The following is a 17627-nucleotide window of genomic DNA, read 5'->3' on the forward strand; positions in this document are numbered from 1 at the left end:
GAGAGGTTGTGGAGAAAGGGGTACCCTTATCCATTGCTGGTGGGACTGCAAACTTGTGCAACCACTTTGGAAATCAGTGTGGCGGTTTCTCAGAAAAATTGGGATCAACCTACCCCTGGACCCAGCAATACCACTCTTGGGAATATACCCAAGAGATGCCCTATCATATGACAAAAGCATTTGTCCAACTATGTTCATAGCAGCATTATTTGTAATAGCCAGAACCTGGAAGCAACCTAGATGCCCTTCAATGGAAGAATGGATGAAGAAAGTGTGGAATATATACACATTAGAGTACTACTCTGCGGTAAAAAACAATGACTTCTCGAATTTTGCATGCAAATGGATGGAAATAGAAAATACGATCCTTAGTGAGGTAACCCAGACCCAAAAAGAAGAACATGGGATGTACTCACTCATAATTGGTTTCTAGCCATGGATAGGGGCCACTGAGTCTATAATTTGTGATCCTAAAGAAGCTAAACAAGAGGGTAAACCCAAGGAAAAACATATAGATATCCTCCCAGCTATGGGAAATAGACATGACTGATGGGCAAAAAATTGGAATCTTGGGGGTGGGGTGGGATGGGGATGAGGGGTGATGGGGAGAGAAAAGTGTGAAGGAGAGGATGAGGGGAACTGGGGGAATTGGGGTGATTGGGGATAAAGGAAGGTTGGATAGGGGAGCAGGGAAACTCATACCTTAGGTAAGGGAGCCACCTAAGGGGTGGCAAGAGACTTGAACTTGGAATGGCTACCAGATGCCCAGGGCAATGTCCCCAGTTAGTTCATTGGGGCACCTGAGGATAGGGAACCTGAAATGAACCTATCCTATAATCATACTGATGAATATCTTGCATATCGCCATAGAACCTTCATCTAGCGATGGATGGAGATAGAGCCAGAGACCCACACTGGAGCACCGGACTGAGCTCCCAAGGTTATAATGAGGAGCAGAAGGAGAGAGAACATGAACAAGGAAGTCAGGACCATGAGGGGTGCACCCAACCACTGAGACAGTGGGGCCGATCTATTGGGAGCTCACCAAGGTCAGCTGGACTACTACTGAAAAAACATGGGATAAACCCGGACTCTCGGAATGTGGCGGACAATGAGAGCTGACGAGAGGCCAAGGAGAATGGCACAGGAACTTTCAACTGGCGATAGATCGAGAGAGAGACAGAGACCCAAATTGGAGCAACGGTCTGAGCTCTTAAGGTCCAAATGAGGAGCAGAAGGAGGGAGAACATGAGCAAGGAAATCAGGACCACGAGGCGTGCACCCACCCACTGTGACAGTGGAACTGATCTATTGGGAGCTCTTCAAGGCCAGCTGGACTGGGACTGAATAAGCATGGGTTGAAACTGGACTCTCTGAACATGGCGGACAATGAAGGCTGATGAGAAGCCAAGGACAATGGCACTAGGTTTCGATCCTAATACATGAACTGGCTTTGTGGGAGCTTAGCCTGTTTTGATGCTCACCTTCCTGGGCCTGGATGGAAGTGGGAGGACCTTGGTCTTCCTGTAGGGCAGGGAATTTGGACTGCTCTTCAGTATCGAGAGGGAGGGGGAATGGACTGGGGGGAGGAGAAGAGGAGTGGGGATGGGGGAGGGGAGTGGGGGGAGGGGGCAATGTGTGGGAGGAGGGGAGGGAAATGGGAAATGGGGAGCAGTTGGAAATTTTAATTAAAAAAGAATAAAAAAAATGCGCAAAAAAAAAAAAAAGAAAGGGTATTACAGACCAATCTCACTCATGAACATTGATGCAAAAATACTAGCAAATCGATCCAAGAACACATCAGAACCATCATCCACCATGACCAAGTCGACTTCATCCCACAGATGCAGGGATGGTTCAACATACGAAAATCTGTCAACATAATCCACTATATAAACAAGCTGAAAAATAAAAACCACATGATCATCTCATTAGATGTCAAAAAAGCATTTGACAAAATAAAACATCCCTTCGTGATAAAGGTCTTGGAGAGAGCTGGGATACAAGAAACATACCTAAACATAATTAAGGCAATATACAGCAAGCCAACAGCCAACATCAAACTAAATGGAGAGAAACTCCCAGCAATTCCACTGAAATCAGAAACAAGACAAGGTTTTCCATTCTCTCCATATCTATTCAATATAGTTCTTAAGGTCCTAGCTAGAGAAATAAGACACCAAAGGGAGATCAAGGGGATACAAATTGGAAAAAACGTCAAACTCTCACTGTTTGCTGATGATATGCTAGTTTACATAAGTGATCCCAAAAATTCTTCTACAAATCATAAACACTTTCAGCAATGTAGCAGGATACAAGATTATCTCAAAAAAATCAGTAGCCCTCCTGCACACAGATAATAAAAGGGCTTTGGAAGAAATCAGAGAATCAACACCCTCCACAATAGTCACAAATAGCATAAAATATCTATGAGTAACTCTAATCAAAAAAGTGGAAGACTTGTATGACAAGAACTTTAAATCTGAAGAACGAAATTGAAGAAGACACCAGAAAGTGGAAAGACCTCCCATGCTCTAGGGTAGGCAGAATTAATATAGTAAAAATGGCAATCTTACCAAAAACAATCTACAGATTCAATGCAATGTCTATCAAAATCCCAGGAAATTCTTCAAAGACCTCAAAAGAACAGTACTCAACTTCATTTGGAAAAGCAAAAAAAAAAAAAAAAAAAAAAAACCAGGATAGCCAAAACAATCCTATGCAATAAAAGAACTTCTGGAGGCATCACAATCACTGAATACAAACTCCACTACAGAGTTACAGTACTGAAAACAGCCTGGTACTGGCATAAGAACAGACAGGAGGACCAATGGAACTGAATAGAAGACCTGGATATCAATCCACACATCTTCAAACACCTGACCTTTGATAAAGAAGCAAAAAATATCAAATGGAAAAAAGAAAGCATATTTAACAAGTAGTGCTGGCATAACTAGATATCAACACGTAGAAAAATGAATAGACTCCTATCTATCATTATACACAAAACTCAAATCCAAATGGATCGAAGACCTCAACATAAAGCCAGCCACACTGAACCTTATAGAAGAGAAAGTGGGAAGTACGCTTGAATGCATTGGCACAGGGAACAACTTCCAAAATAGAACCCCAGCAGCACAGACACAAAGAGAAAGAATTAATAAATGGGACCTCCTGAAACTGAGAAGCTTCTGTAAAGCAAAGGACACAGTTAACAGGACAAAACGACAGCCTACAGAATTTGAAAAGATCTTCACTAACCACACATCAGACAGAGGACTGATCTCCAAAATATACAAAGAACTCAAGAAATTGGACACCAAAAGATCAAATAATTCAATTTAAAAAATGGAGTACAGACCTAAACAGAGAACTCTCAACAGAGGAATCTAAAATGGCTGAAAGACACTTAAGGAAATGTTCAACATCCTTAGTCATCAGAGAAATGCAAATAAAAACAACTCTGAGATTCCATCTTACACCTGTAAGTAAGAATGGCCAAGATCAAAAACACTGATGGCAACTTATGCTGGAGAAGTTATGGGGAAAAGGGAACACTTCTGCATTGCTGGTGGGAAAGCAAGTTGATTTGGATGTCAGTGTGGCAATTTCTCAGAAAATTAGAAAACAACCTTCCTCAAGACTCAGTAATACCACTTTTGGGTATACATACAAAGGATGCTCAATCGTGCCACAAGGACATGTGCTCAACTATGTTCATAGCAGCTTTGTTTGTCATAGCCAGAACCTGGAAACAACCTAAATGTCCCTGGATCAAAGAATGAATTTAAAAAATGTGGTACATTTACACAATGGAGTACTACACAGCAGAAAAAAATAATGACAGCTTGAATTTTGCAGGAAAATGGATGGAGCTAGAAAACATTATTTTGAGTAAAGTAACCCAGACACAGAAAGACAATTATCACATGTACTCACTCATAGGTGGTTTTTAAACATAAAGCAAAGAAATCCAGCCTACAAACCACAATCCCAGAGAACTTAGACAACAATGTGAACACTAAGAGAGACTTACATAGATCTAATCTACATGAGAAGTAGAAAGTATAAAAAGACAAGATCTCCTGAGTAAATTGGGAGCATGGGGACCTTGAGGGAGGATTAAAGGGGGAGGGGAGAGGCAGGGAAGGAAGCAGAGAAAAATGTAGAGCTTAATAAACATCAATAAAAAAGGAAGAAAATGGCCGGGCGATGGTGGCGCACGCCTTTAATCCCAGCACTCGGGAGGCAGAGGCAGGCGGATCTCTGTGAGTTCGAGACCAGCCTGGTCTACAGAGCTAGTTCCAGGACAGGCTCCAAAGCCACAGAGAAACCCTGTCTCGAAAAACCAAAAAAAAAAAAAAAAAAAAAAGGAAGAAAATGAAGACTATATCAGAAAATGGAAAGATCTCCCATGCTCATGAATAGGTAGGATTAACATAGTAAAAAATAACAATCTTATCGAAAGCAATCTATAGATTCACTGCAATACTTATTAAAATTCCAGCACAATTCTTCACAGACCTTAAAAAAAAATTCTAAAGTTCATATGGAGAAACAAAAAACTGAGGATAGCCAAAACAACTCTGCACAGTAAAGCAACATCTGGAGGTATCGCCATCCTGTAGGCCTAAATTTCTACATGGTGTGGTAGCCAGGCGATCAAGCCATATTTAGCACCTGAAGTAGTCATGTAACCTTCTAGACAGGCTGTCACTAACCTGAACAAAGGTCAGGATGTTGCTCTGCTCCTTCTCTGTAATTTGGAGGATGCCTGAATAGAGATGTTAATTCAAACCCACGTGACCAGGAAGATGTCACAGAGGAGATATAGGCAAATGTGGGTGTGACTAAAAGCTATTCACCTGGTTACCTAGGAAACAGAATGCTAATGGATTTTCCCCCCTCAGTTTATATTTTCATATGTAAGGCTGTTTGTAGAATAAAGCGGAGGAAATTTTTCAAGAACTCAGGATTTCATGAGGGATCACAGAGAATCTCCCTCCCGATAAAGCCATGGGAGTTGTGTCTTTATTCCAGAGCCACTACGCCAGTCAGGAGAGATAGTTTATGTTAGGATCTGGTCCAGAGAAATAATTTATGGTCCAGGCTGGCATTGAACTCCAACACCATCCCAGACTTCAAGCTCTATTCAGAGTTACAGTAATGTAAAAAGCTTCCTATTAGCATAAAAACAGACAAGTGGACCAATGGAATTGAATAAAAGATCCTGATGTTAACCCACACACCTATGAACAACTGATTTTTGACAAAGAAGCTAAAATTATTCAATGGGATAAAAGAAAGCATCTTCAACAAAGCATCTACATGGTGTCAACATGTAGGAGAATGAAAATAGAAACATATCTATTGCTATGCACAAAACTCATCCAAATGGATTAAAGATCTCAACTTAAATCCATCCACAGTAAACCTCATAAAAAAGAAAGTGGGAAGCAGCCTTCAGTGCATTGGCACAGGAGACCACTTCCTAAATATAACACTAGTAACACAGACACTGAAAGAAACAATTAATAAATGGGACCTTCTGAAAAGCAAAGGACACAGTCAACAAGACAAAATGGCAGCCTACAGAATGGGAAAAGATCTTCACCAAACCCACATCTGACAGAGGGCTGTTCTCCAAAATATACAAAGAACTCAAGAAGCCGGGTGGTGGTGGCGCACGCCTTTACTCCCAGCACTCGGGAGGCTGAGGCAGGTGAATCTCTGTGAGTTCGAGACCAGCCTGGTCTACAAGAGCTAGTTCCAGGACAGGCTCCAAAGCCACAGAGAAACCCTGTCTCGAAAAACCAAAAAAAAAAAACAAAGAACTCAAGAAACTAGATATCAAATTACCAAATAATCCAACTTAAAAATGGGGTACATATCTAAACAGAATTCTCAATAGAAGAATCTCAAATGGCTAAAAGACACTGAAAGAAATGCTCAACAGCTTTAGTCATCAGGGAAATAGAAATCAAAAACAGGCTGGGATACAATTTACCATCTGTCAGAGTGGCTAAGGTCAATAACACTGATGACAGCTTTATGCTAGAGAGGATGTGGATTAAGGGGAACACTCCTCCATTGCTGGTAGGAGTGCAAACTTGTATAGCAGCTGTGGAAATCAGTATGGAGGTTTCTTAGAAAATTAGGAATCAATCCTCCTCAAAACCCAGCAATACCACTTTTAGGCATATACCCAAAGGAGGCACACTCACACCACAAGGAAATTTTCTCAACTATGTTCATAACAACATTATTCATAGTAACCAGAACCTAGAAACAACCGAGATGCCCCTTAACCAAAGAATAGATAAAGAAAATGTGGTACATTTACATAATGGAGTATTACTCAGTGGTTTAAAAAAGTGAGATCTTTTAATTTGCAGGCAAATGGACAAAACTAGGGAAAAAATATCCCCCACACCCAGAAAGACTAATATAGTATGTACTCACTCATAAGTGGATACCAGACATAAAACAAAGGATAACCAGACTGCAGCCCACAACCCCAAAGAAGCTTGAATCCTCTTCCAGAAACAGATAGAAGCAGATACAGAGATTCACAACTAATCACTGGGCTGAGATCCCCGAGTACAAAGGAAGTGAGGAAGGAGGGATAATATGAACAAAGGGGTCAAGACCATGATGAGGAAATTCACAGAATCAGTTGACCCAAGTTAGTGGGAGATCACTGACTTCGGACTGACAAATAGGAACCTGCATAGGACTGAACTAGGGCCCCTGAAAACAGGTGACAATGGTGTGGCTTGGTCAATATGTGGGGCCCCTGGCAGTGGACTAGGATCTAACTCTAATGCATAAACTGACTTTGTGGAGCTCATTCTCTGTGGAGAGATACCTTGCTCAGCCTAGGCACAGGAAAGAGGGCCTTGTTCCTGCCTCAATGAGGTGATGGGTCTTAGTTGACTTCCCAGGGAAAGCCTTATGCTATCTGAGGAGTGGGTGGGAGTAGGGTGGAGGGAAGGGGAGACAGGAGGAGAGGAGGAAGGAGGAACTGGGATTGGTACATTAAAAAAAAACTAAAAAAATCCTGAATATGTATCTATGATTTGTTGTACATATTTTAATTTTCCAAATGTTGCAAAATGAAACATATCCATTTGCCAAATTTTATTTCTCTGAGTACCCTTTGGGTTATTTCCTGCAGGCAGTGGAATTTGGTTATACAAGGGAAAAGTAGAACATTTGCATATAATTTCCTTGGCTTGTTGTTAAGTGATAGAAAAAAAAACCTTTTCAAAGGCTTGTTACTGATATGGTGCTTTTTATGAAATTTTGAGGCCTGCAGCACATTTTCTACTAATAATTGATCAATTTTATCATTACCTTGTGCTAGAGGGTCTGGCAGACCCATATGGGATCTGCTACATATATGTGTGTGTCTGTGTGTGTGTGTGTGTGAGAGAGAGAGAGAGAGAGAGAGAGAGAGAGAGAGTTCCTATTACTGTTTCTTGTAACTGTATAAATAAAAACTTAATTCCTAATCATCGGGAATAAGTTCAGTGGTTTCAATATGCAAAACTACTTTTCTTGCATATTGAGAGTCAGAAACTATATTAAGGGGAGGGTTGGGGAGAGCTTGGGGGAGTGGGATGGTTGAGATAGAGGAAGAACGGATATGGGAGCAGGGAAGGAGATATCTTAATTGAGGGAGCCATTTTGGGGTTGCAAGAGGATTGACTCTGGAGGGGTTCCCAGGAGGCCATGGGGATGACCCCAGCTAGGACCCTGGGCATTAGAGGAGAGGAGGCCTGAACTAGTCTTGTCCCGTAGTCAGACTGATGACTATCTTGAATATCACCATAGAACCTTCGTTAGGCAACAAATGGAGACAGAGACAGAGATCCACATCGGAGCACTGGACTGAGTTCCCCAGGTCCAGTTGAAGAGCAGAAGGAGGGAGAATATGAGCAAGGAAGTCAGGACCACAAGGGGTTGGTCGACCCACTGAGACAGAGTGCCTGAGCTAATGGGAGCTCACCAACTCCAGCTGGACTGGGACTGAACGAGCATGGGATCAAACTGGCCCCTGTGAATGTAGCTGACAACTGGGGCAGACTGACAGGCCAATGATAATGGCACTGGGATTTGTCTCTACTGCATGTACTGGCTTTTTGGGATCCTATTCTCTTTGGTTGCATACCTTCCTAATCCTGGATGTAGGGGGGAAGGCCTTGGACTTCCTACAGGACAGGGTGCCTTGCCCTCTCTTAGAACTGGAGGTGGGGGAGGATGTGGGGGAGAAACAGAAGGGAAGTGGGTGGAGGAAGTGGGAATTTTGATTTTGATCGGTATTATTTATAAAGTAATAAAAAAATTAAAAAGAACACAAGCTTGTAACTGCAAACACCAGGGATGGATTTTTATATATTCTCATAAGAAAGAGATCAATTGTGCTGCTTTTTTTTTTTTTTTTTTTTTTTTTTTTTTTTTTTTGGTTTTTCAAGACAGGGTTTCTCTGTAGCTTTGGAACCTGTCCTGGAACTAGCTCCTGTAGACCAGGCTGGCCTCAAACTCACAGAGATCCACCTGCCTCTCTGTCCTGAGTGCTGGGATTAAAGGCGTGCACCACCACCGCCCGGCATATCTCTTTTTTCCTAATATCCTTTGTTTAGATTTTCTCATGTCCATTATCCATAACAACTTGTAACCAACATTCTAAACAAAGGAAAATATCCATAGTCCATTTTTTGGGAATGTGGGCATAGTTTTCCAGGTTACTTCCTGCTGGTTGGTGGCGCTGATGATCGTATGGGAACCTAAAGAAAATTTAGAATTATGATCAAGTCATGACTGGAGTATCCTATGAGGCTTCATCATCTCAGGCAGCAGTCTTGAATCTGTTCTGGATGTAGAACTCAGGCATCTGGGCCATCTGTTCCTACCAAAGATTTCTCGGGTGGTTTTCCTTGATCAAACCTGATTTTTCTTAACTCAGAATAAATTCACAGCCTCTCATTTCCTGTGGAAACAAAAGCAAAACCTCTCTCCAAAGTAACATACCTTTTGACTTCAATTTTGAAGTCAAGGAATTTTCAAAATACCTACCTTGGTTTAATTCAGCAGCATTTATAAACATACATCTTTTGGTAGCTATTGCTACTTCCTCAGCATTCAAACAATTCAAAGAGAACATAATAACATAGTATCGAGACTTTCTGTGTATTTTTCATCTTTACATGACTTTATTTTAACCTCTATTTCTTTTATTTATGTATTTATTATGCATACAATATTCTGTCTGTGTGTATGTCTGCAGGCCAGAAGAGGACACCAGACCTCATTACAGATGGTTGTGAGCCACCATGTGTGTTTGCTGGTAATTGAACTCAGGACCTTTGGAAGAGCAGGCAATGCTCTTAACCACTGAGCCATCTCTCCAGCCCCAACCTCTATTTCTTTTATTTTTAATTTTTGGCTTTTGAGACAGGTTCTCTGTGTATCTTTGGCTGTCCTGGAATTCCCTCTATAAACTAGGCTATCCTTGAGTTTACAGAGATCTGCCTTCCTCTGTCTCCAAAGTGCTGGGATTAAAGGTGTGAGCCACCACACCTTGAACTCAGAGATCTGTCTGCCTCTGCCTCCCAAGCCTTGGGATTAAAGGTGTGTGCCTCCACACCCAACTAATCTCTTTTTTTAAAAGATTTATTTATTCTGTGTATAGTGTTCTGTATGCTTGCAGGCCAGAAGAGGGCACCAGATATCATTTTGGATGGTTGTGAGCCATCATGTGATTGCTGGGAATTGAACTCAGGACCTTTGGAAGACCAGATAGTGCTCTTAACCTCTGAGACATCTCTCCAGCCCCATCTCTTTTTTTTAAAAGGACTTTATGCTTTTTTTTTCTCCCAAGCCTACATATATTTTTAAACACACAGTAAACCATTTAGAGGGTTTTTTTTTTGTCTTTGACTCTATCTTTACTGTTTATCTCCCTCTTTTTCTGACCACATGAATCTTTAATTTGCTAAGCGATATGGGTAGGATTAAAGCCGTGACTTTGACAGCTGGATCCAGCCCATTTTTCAGCTTTCTGAGATTCCAGCCTCATGACAGAGGTACCAGCCAGAGCATGTTTATTGCCATGACTCTATTGCATTTCAAGGTCCCTGCCACCACCAAAAAGCATGCAGTCAGCTTTTCATCAACACCATTTAAGTGTTTTGTGGCAGGACCTATTAGAAGAGCTGCAGGGTTTTGCAGCTAATGCTGAGTCAGGAAGCCTCTCTTAAATGAGATCGCTTGCCTCTAGCAAGCAGAGCCCATCTGAGAAAATGCTGCTACCAATAAGCCATGCTTAACTCTGTTCTTGTGTCTAGAATAACTTCCCAAGCTCTCTCAGGCTTTCTGTGGATGCAGTTATCCACATGGGTGCCATTCTGTGGACTGAGGTTTCTGTCTTGCCTGGTTCCCGCAGTCGTTAAGTCCTAAAGAAATCACACAGAGGTCTACATTAGTTATAAACTGATTGGCCTAGTAGCTCAGACATCTTACTAACTCTTAAAACTTATGTTAGCCCATTATTCTTGTCTATGTTAGCCATGTGGCTCTCGGTACCTTATTAGGCGAGGCAGTTACACCTTAAGTAGCCATTTGGGGCCTTCTGAAGAATAATCTACTGTGGCATACTTTTGGTTTTGGATGCAAGCCAAAGTAACAAATAGCTAGAGAGAGGGGAAGAAAGTAGATAGCAAAGTGTCTAGGCAGAAATCTACTGGCGTTTGCTGCTTTAAGGCTTCCAGCTGAAGTGAGTGCCCAGTAGAGTTCTGGCCATAGTGTCCATCAGAAGAGATCCCAAGCAAAAAAAAAAAAAAAAAAAAAAAAAAAAGCTGAGATTATGTCATCAGATCTGCTGCTCACAAAATCCAACAGAAACTGACTGGGGAAACTGAGGCAGTCAGCTGAAGGTTCCATGACTAAAGTTCCAGGTTCTCATTTCTATAGTAGACACTCTTATATGGTGAGATAAACAGTACTAACTGTTGGAAATAGAGTACCTTCCAGCAGATTCCGTGGTGTTTTCACTCTTGGTCTGTTTTGCTGTTCTCAGTCCTCCCTATGTAGAGTTAGGGAGCTTTTTGGGGGGCAGCCCATGCCCAGATAAAGGATTGGGGACGATACTGAGATACATGTGCTTGTCTCTGAAATAGAGGGTGGAGAGCCAACATCTAGAGGCGTTCAGAAAACACATATATATGACTTACCGACATAACATACAGTATACTTCCTGGGCTTGAGGGATGTGAAAAACACACAGAGCTGCAGTGTGAACTCAGGAGTCTGGATAGGAGTCTGTCCCTTCATGGCGCTACTTAACTGCTCTTGTTGCTTTGCGTAAATGAATGTGCATCCAGAATGGCTGCCAAAAGTCTCTGGCAGTCCGAGATTCAGAAAACTCTTAACTTTCTTCTAGATCTTTACAACTCTTGCTGGAAAATGCCCAAAGTCAAAAAAAGCAGGAAAGCTCCTCCAGATGGTTGGGAATTGATCGAACCAACACTGGATGAACTAGATCAAAAGATGAGAGAAGGTAAGTGGTAGTGTTCCTAACTGGGTGGCTTGGATGTAGGAGGCTCAGGTGCCTCCGATACACAAACAACTGTGAGAAGAGGTTCACTGTCAACTGGTCAAGTTCTGTTTACTTATCGGCTCAGAATGCTTGAAAGTTCTGAAATAGGATTATTAGCGTGCGTATTTCTGAGAGAAAGATAAGGTGTCTTTTTCATTTTAAGTGTTGTCTTGGAGACAGGATCTCACTGTATAAATTTTTTTTCATTACTTTCGACACAGTGTTTCTACATAGATCAGTAAATCAGGCTAGCCCCGAGCTCATGGAGAGCTGTCTGCCTGTGCCTCCCTAGCACAGAAATTAAAGGTATAACATAATGCCCAGCTTCCTCGCTCTCTCTCTCTTTTTCTCTCCTTACTTCCTTTCTTTTTTAAAAAAAATATTTATTTATTTATTATGTATACAATATTCTGTATGTATGTATGTATGCCTGCTGGCCAGAAGAGGGCACCAGACCTCATTACAGATGGTTGTGAGCCGACATGTGGTTGCCGGGAATTGAACTCAGGACCTTTGGAAGAGCAGGCAATGTTCTTAACAACTCTCCAGCCCCCTGTAAAATAAATCTTAAAAGAAAAAAAAAGAGGGGGCTGGAGATGGCTCAGAGGTTAAGAGCATTGCCTGCTCTTCCAAAGGTCTTGAGTTCAATTCCCGGCAACCACATGGTGGCTCACAACCATCTGTAATGAGGTCTGGTGCCCTCTTCTGACCTGTAGGCACACTTGTATACATAATAAATACATAAATAAAAAAAAGATTTATTTTACATTGGGGGAGAGGGGGGTATATGCATGAGAGTACAGGAGGCTGGTGGAGAGTGTCAGATCCCCTAAAGCTGGTGTTACAGGTAGTTGTAGCTACCCTGACATGGGTGCTGGGAACAGCCCCATTATAAAGCTTCTTTTACCCCCACCCCCTTTTGCCCCTTTGAGATTCCTTGTAGTGGCCTGGGGCTCTGAAAATCTTTGTCCCTGGGTCCTTGCACCATGTAGCGGTTTCTGCACCACAACCCCGCTGTGGAATCTTGGCAGTCAGCTTGTCTCTGGACATTTTATCTGACCTCTAGTATATGCTAGCCTTTGGTGAGCACAGCTTGTCCTAGTTTGGTTGCTGTTACACCCTGACCAAAAGCAACAAAGGGAAGGAAAGGGTTTATTTGGCTTACAATTCCAGGTTAGCGTCTATCATTGAGGGGATGTCAAGACTGGAACTAAAACAATACACACCCATAGTCAAAGAGCAGAGAACAGGGCTGGAGAAATAACTCAGTGATTAAGCACGTGCGACTCTTGCTGAGGACCCAGGTTCATTTCCCAACACCCACATGTCTGCTCACATCAGTTTATAACTCCATTTCCAGGGATCCAGCACCTCTTCTGACATCTATAAGCACTGGGTACATACATACATGTAGGCCAAACACTCATATATAAATGATCTAAGAAACTTTTTTTTTTTTTTTTTTTGGTTTTCAGAGACAGGGTTTCTCTGTGGTTTTGGAGCCTGGCCTGGAACTAGCTCTTGTAGACCAGGCTGGTCTCGAACTCACAGAGATCCGCCTGCCTCTGCCTCCCAAGTGCTGGGATTAAAGACGTGCGCCACCACCGCCCGGCTTCTAAGAAACTTTTTTTAAAAAATGGTAAATGCACACATGGTACTTGCTCACACACAAGTTCAGCTAGCTTTCTTCACTCCGACAGTTCAGGACACACACACACACACCGAGAATGGTGCCTCTATTCAGAGTAGATCTTCTATCTCAGTTGGGCTAACTTGATCTAGCTCATTACTCAAATAAGGCCCCTTAGGGGATTCTAAGTCTGCCAAGATGAATAAAAGACATCTTGCTGTATGACTACTTGCTTGTTATTTGTGTGGTGTGAGAGTGGCTTTTGCACAAACGTGTACTACAGAGCATGGTAGAGGTTAGAGGACAACTTACCGGAGTCAGTTCTCTCCACCCTGAGGATTCAGGGATCAGTCTCATAGTAGTTTCTATCCCACCACCCGGAATTGCTATTTCATGTTTTGCTTCATGTGTACCATGTTTGTGCCTAGTGTTTGCAAAGGCTGAAAGAGGGACGCTGGATCCCTGGAACTGGAGTTACAACATAAGCCGCCACCTAGGTACTGGGAATTGAACCTGGGTTCTCTGCAAAAACAGCCAATGCTCTTGACCACTGAGCCACCTTTCCAGCCCCCTTCAGATTGTTATTTAAAACAATCTTTGAAATACCTGTTTACAGCTGATGTGATCATTGCTATTGAGGTCATACCTATAGCAATAATTTCTAAGCCACTGTTAACTCTGCTTTCTCTTTTCACAGCTGGTTGTTCAGTGCTCAGAACTTGTAGTAGTCAAGCTTGCTATGTATGGGTCAAGAGATTTCTTGGCACAACTCTGAAAGTAAAGGAAATTAGAGTGGGTGAAAAAGAGTCTGTATTCATCCTGCTTCAGTGTGTTCCTAAACTCATGGTAACTCTAGACATTCCCGTTCTCCCAGCAGGGCTTGAGGATTCCAGTTTTGTCCACTCTTGTCATTGTCCGTTGTTTTCATTACTATCCCCACGGGTATAAAATAATCATAGCTGTAGTTAAGAAAGCAAACATGCTGCGTGCCATGCAGACTGACTGTCTCCTAAATATATACATGTTTTTTCTCTCCAGCTGAAACTGAACCCCATGAGGGAAAGAGAAAAGTGGAATCTCTGTGGCCCATTTTCAGAATCCATCACCAGAAAACGCGATATATATTTGACCTGTTTTATAAGCGGAAAGCCATTAGTAGAGGTAAGTGTGACTGGCTAAATACCTTGGCCTTTAAAAAGCTATTGTTACTCTGTTCATAGTGCATTCCAAGGATTCAGTGTGGAGGATGTGGGAGAATCTTCAGGAACTGGTTCTCTCCTTTTGCCATGTGGGCCTGGGGCATTGAACTCAGGTCATTAGGCCTGTATGGAAAGCATTCTTGGTCTCTGAGGAAACTTGTTGACCTTTTGTATTTGAATAGTTTTTTTTTGTTTTTTTTTTTTTTTGTTTTTGTTTTTTTTGGTTTTTCGAGACAGGGTTTCTCTGTGGCTTTGGAGCCTGTCCTGGAACTAGTTCTTGTAGACCAGGCTGGTCTCGAACTCACAGAGATCCGCCTGCCTCTGCCTCCCGAGTGCTGGGATTAAAGGCATGCGCCACCACCGCCCGGCTGTATTTGAATAGTTTTGAGATATATATAGTGGTTCATAAAAAGCTGGCTGTCACCAGGCCTTTAATCCCAGCAGTTTGGGAGGCAGGGGCAGGTGGTTGTCTGAATTCAAGGCTAGCTAGATCTACATAGCAAACTGTAGGAGACTGAGGGGCTGCACAGAGAACCCTATCTCAAAACAGGTGAAAAAGCTGAGTGCTGAGACCCATAGTTTCAGCACTTGGAAAGCAGAAGCAGGAAAACTGTTGGAACTCCAGGCAAGCTTTGACTGTTGTGCAAGATTCTGACTCCAAAAACAAAACTAAAGACAATGGTCCTTATCTTTGCAAACCCAGCAAGCAGCAGTTTACTGATGAAGAAATTTGTGTTTTCTTTTTGAAACAAGGTTATACCAGTGTAGCCCTGGCTGGCCTGGAGCTTACACAGACCATACTGACCTTAAAATAACAATGTTCTACCTACCTCTGTCAAATTCTGGGATTAAAGACCCCTCACTTAAATGTTTGTTTTTTTTTTTCTGTTTGATTTCGAGGCAGGGTCTGTGTCATCATAACTCTCCTGGAACTTGATTTGTAGACCAAGCTGGCCTCAAACTCAGAGAAATCTTTCTTTCTCTGCCTCCCAAGTGTTGGAATCAAAGGCTTAGGCCACCATACCCAGTGTAATTTTCCTTTTTAGTCTATGATGGAGGCAGGTTTATTGTGCCATGTTCTGATGCCTTGTCCCTCCCTTTCTGACAGAACTCTATGAATACTGCATTAAAGAAGGCTATGCAGACAAAAACCTAATTGCCAAGTGGAAAAAGCAGGGCTACGAGAATTTATGCTGCCTACGCTGCATTCAGACCAGGGACACCAACTTTGGGACGAACTGCATTTGCCGGGTTCCGAAAAGCAAGCTGGAAGTGGTAATGCCTGATGGCTGGACAGGGAATTATTTTCTGTTTAAAGCTCTGCTTTAGTTGACCATAATGGGTATTTTGGGAAGGAATTTTGTCACTGGAAATCTGTCTGCCATCCCTCCCAAGAGTGAGTCCTTCTGATCAGGATCCTTCCTAGTGAGATGTAAGATTGGTCTCAACACTACCTGTGGTCAATAACTGGACCAAGCCTTTTCTTAAGCGGTAGCTCTGAGGTGACGGAAGGGCTACATTGGCGTGGCTAGTAGGCAACCTATCCCTTTCTCTCTGGCCTCATGGTGACAGTCTCTGTGTATCCTCATGGTGACAGTCTCTGTGTATCCTCATGGTGACAGTCTCTGGGTATCCTCATGGTGACAGTCTCTGTGTATCCCCATGGTGACAGTCTCTGTGTATCCTCATGGTGACATTCTCTGGGTATCCTCATGGTGACAGTCTCTGTGTATCCTCATGGTGACTGACAGTCTCTGGGTATCCTCATGGTGACAGTCTCTGGGTATCCTCATGGTGACAGTCTCTGGGTATCCTCATGGTGACAGTCTCTGGGTATCTTCTGTCAGAACTTTGTTCCAAAGCAAGGAGTGGTGACTCACTTTAATCCCAGCACTTGGGAGGTTGAGATGATGATGATGATGATGATGATGATGATGATGATGATGATGATGATGATGATGATGATTTCAAAGCTAGGCACCTGGCAGTGGTGCTGGGGTATAGTGTCTGAACTCCAGTTTCCAGACCCTTGAAATGGAATACCAGGACATCAGACCAGGGCCACCCACTGAGCTTTCATTCAGTGCAGATGGCCTCAGCTCAGCAGCCAGCTCTATCTGCCCTCTGTGCCAAGGCTGGGGCTCTGGTGTGGATGTGCCAAGCCATGCCTAGTGGTTGATGGCTGCTTGCCAAGAGGAGGCTCTTGGTGTCCCAGCCTCTGGATTGTTCCTCAGTTGGCAGAGGGCTGTCTAGCATGCATGAGGCCCTGGTTCCATCTCCAGCACTCCATAGAACCAGATGTGGTAGTGCACATCTGTAGACTAAGCTGTGAAATGCAGGGTCATTCATTATGAGACCTGTCTCAAAGATTTAGCAAAACTTTACCAGAAAACTTTATTTGCTTAAAATGAGCTCTTGGACTCCAGAAAAAGAAGGTCAAGACAGCATTTCACCAGTCCCCCAGCCAGCCACTATGCCCCGGGACAATTCTGTTGTGGCCACAGGAACTTGAGTGCATACCTTTTGCCCAGTGTCCTCAAGAACTCTGGCCTAAGCCCTCTAGGCAGTATCAGGCCCATCAGGAGAATAAAAATGGCTGGCTTACATCAGGTGGTCACACACCTTTTTAAGCAGAGACAGCGGGATCTCTGAGTTCAAGGCCAACCTGGTCTACAGAGCAAATTCTAGGCCATCAAGGATTGCTACAGAGAGAAACCCTGTCTCAGAAAAAAAAAAAAAAAGAGAGAGAAAAAAAAAAAGGAGGGAGGCACTGGCTTACAAAGGATTCTTTGTGGCGGTGGTAGGTGTGTCTTGCCTTAATCACACACAGACGTGTAACTTTCGGCTAATGGTAGCTGTTTCCATTTTCCCAAAGGAGCTAAAATATCCAAATGAAAGTGTGTAGGAACACGGACTGTTCCACCAGCACCCTGTACAGTACATTTCAGTCGGTATGTGCAGGGTTGTAGCAGTGTATACAAATGTCCCCGTCTTCTGTTACAGGGTCGCATCATCGAGTGCACGCACTGCGGCTGCAGAGGTTGCTCTGGCTGACACCCATGACTCTGCTCTATTCTGGACTTTGGACTTTGTTGGTTCCTACCTGCTGGGCCACCCCCTTCTGGAGCAGCTCTTCTCAGAGTGGTGCCCAGAGAAGAGACCCAGAGGGAACATGGGCTCTAGAGGTGAAGGCTTTCCA

The 17627-nt window shown here is 43.0% G+C and overlaps 1 protein-coding gene across 1 annotated transcript; it reads left to right on the forward strand.

Moving 5' to 3' along the window:
- Positions 1 to 11466: 11466 nt before the first annotated feature.
- LOC130870858 (protein BUD31 homolog) lies at positions 11467 to 17569 on the forward strand. The gene is made up of 4 exons (XM_057763765.1): positions 11467 to 11560; positions 14268 to 14390; positions 15537 to 15703; positions 17432 to 17569. The coding sequence occupies exons 1-4, from the start codon at positions 11467 to 11469 to the stop codon at positions 17480 to 17482; spliced, it is 435 nt and encodes a 144-aa protein (XP_057619748.1). The 3' UTR covers positions 17483 to 17569.
- The last annotated feature ends 58 nt before the right edge of the window (positions 17570 to 17627 follow it).

The sequence above is a fragment of the Chionomys nivalis genome, chromosome 3 (assembly GCF_950005125.1).
Source record: "Chionomys nivalis chromosome 3, mChiNiv1.1, whole genome shotgun sequence".
Taxonomy (NCBI): domain Eukaryota; kingdom Metazoa; phylum Chordata; class Mammalia; order Rodentia; family Cricetidae; genus Chionomys; species Chionomys nivalis.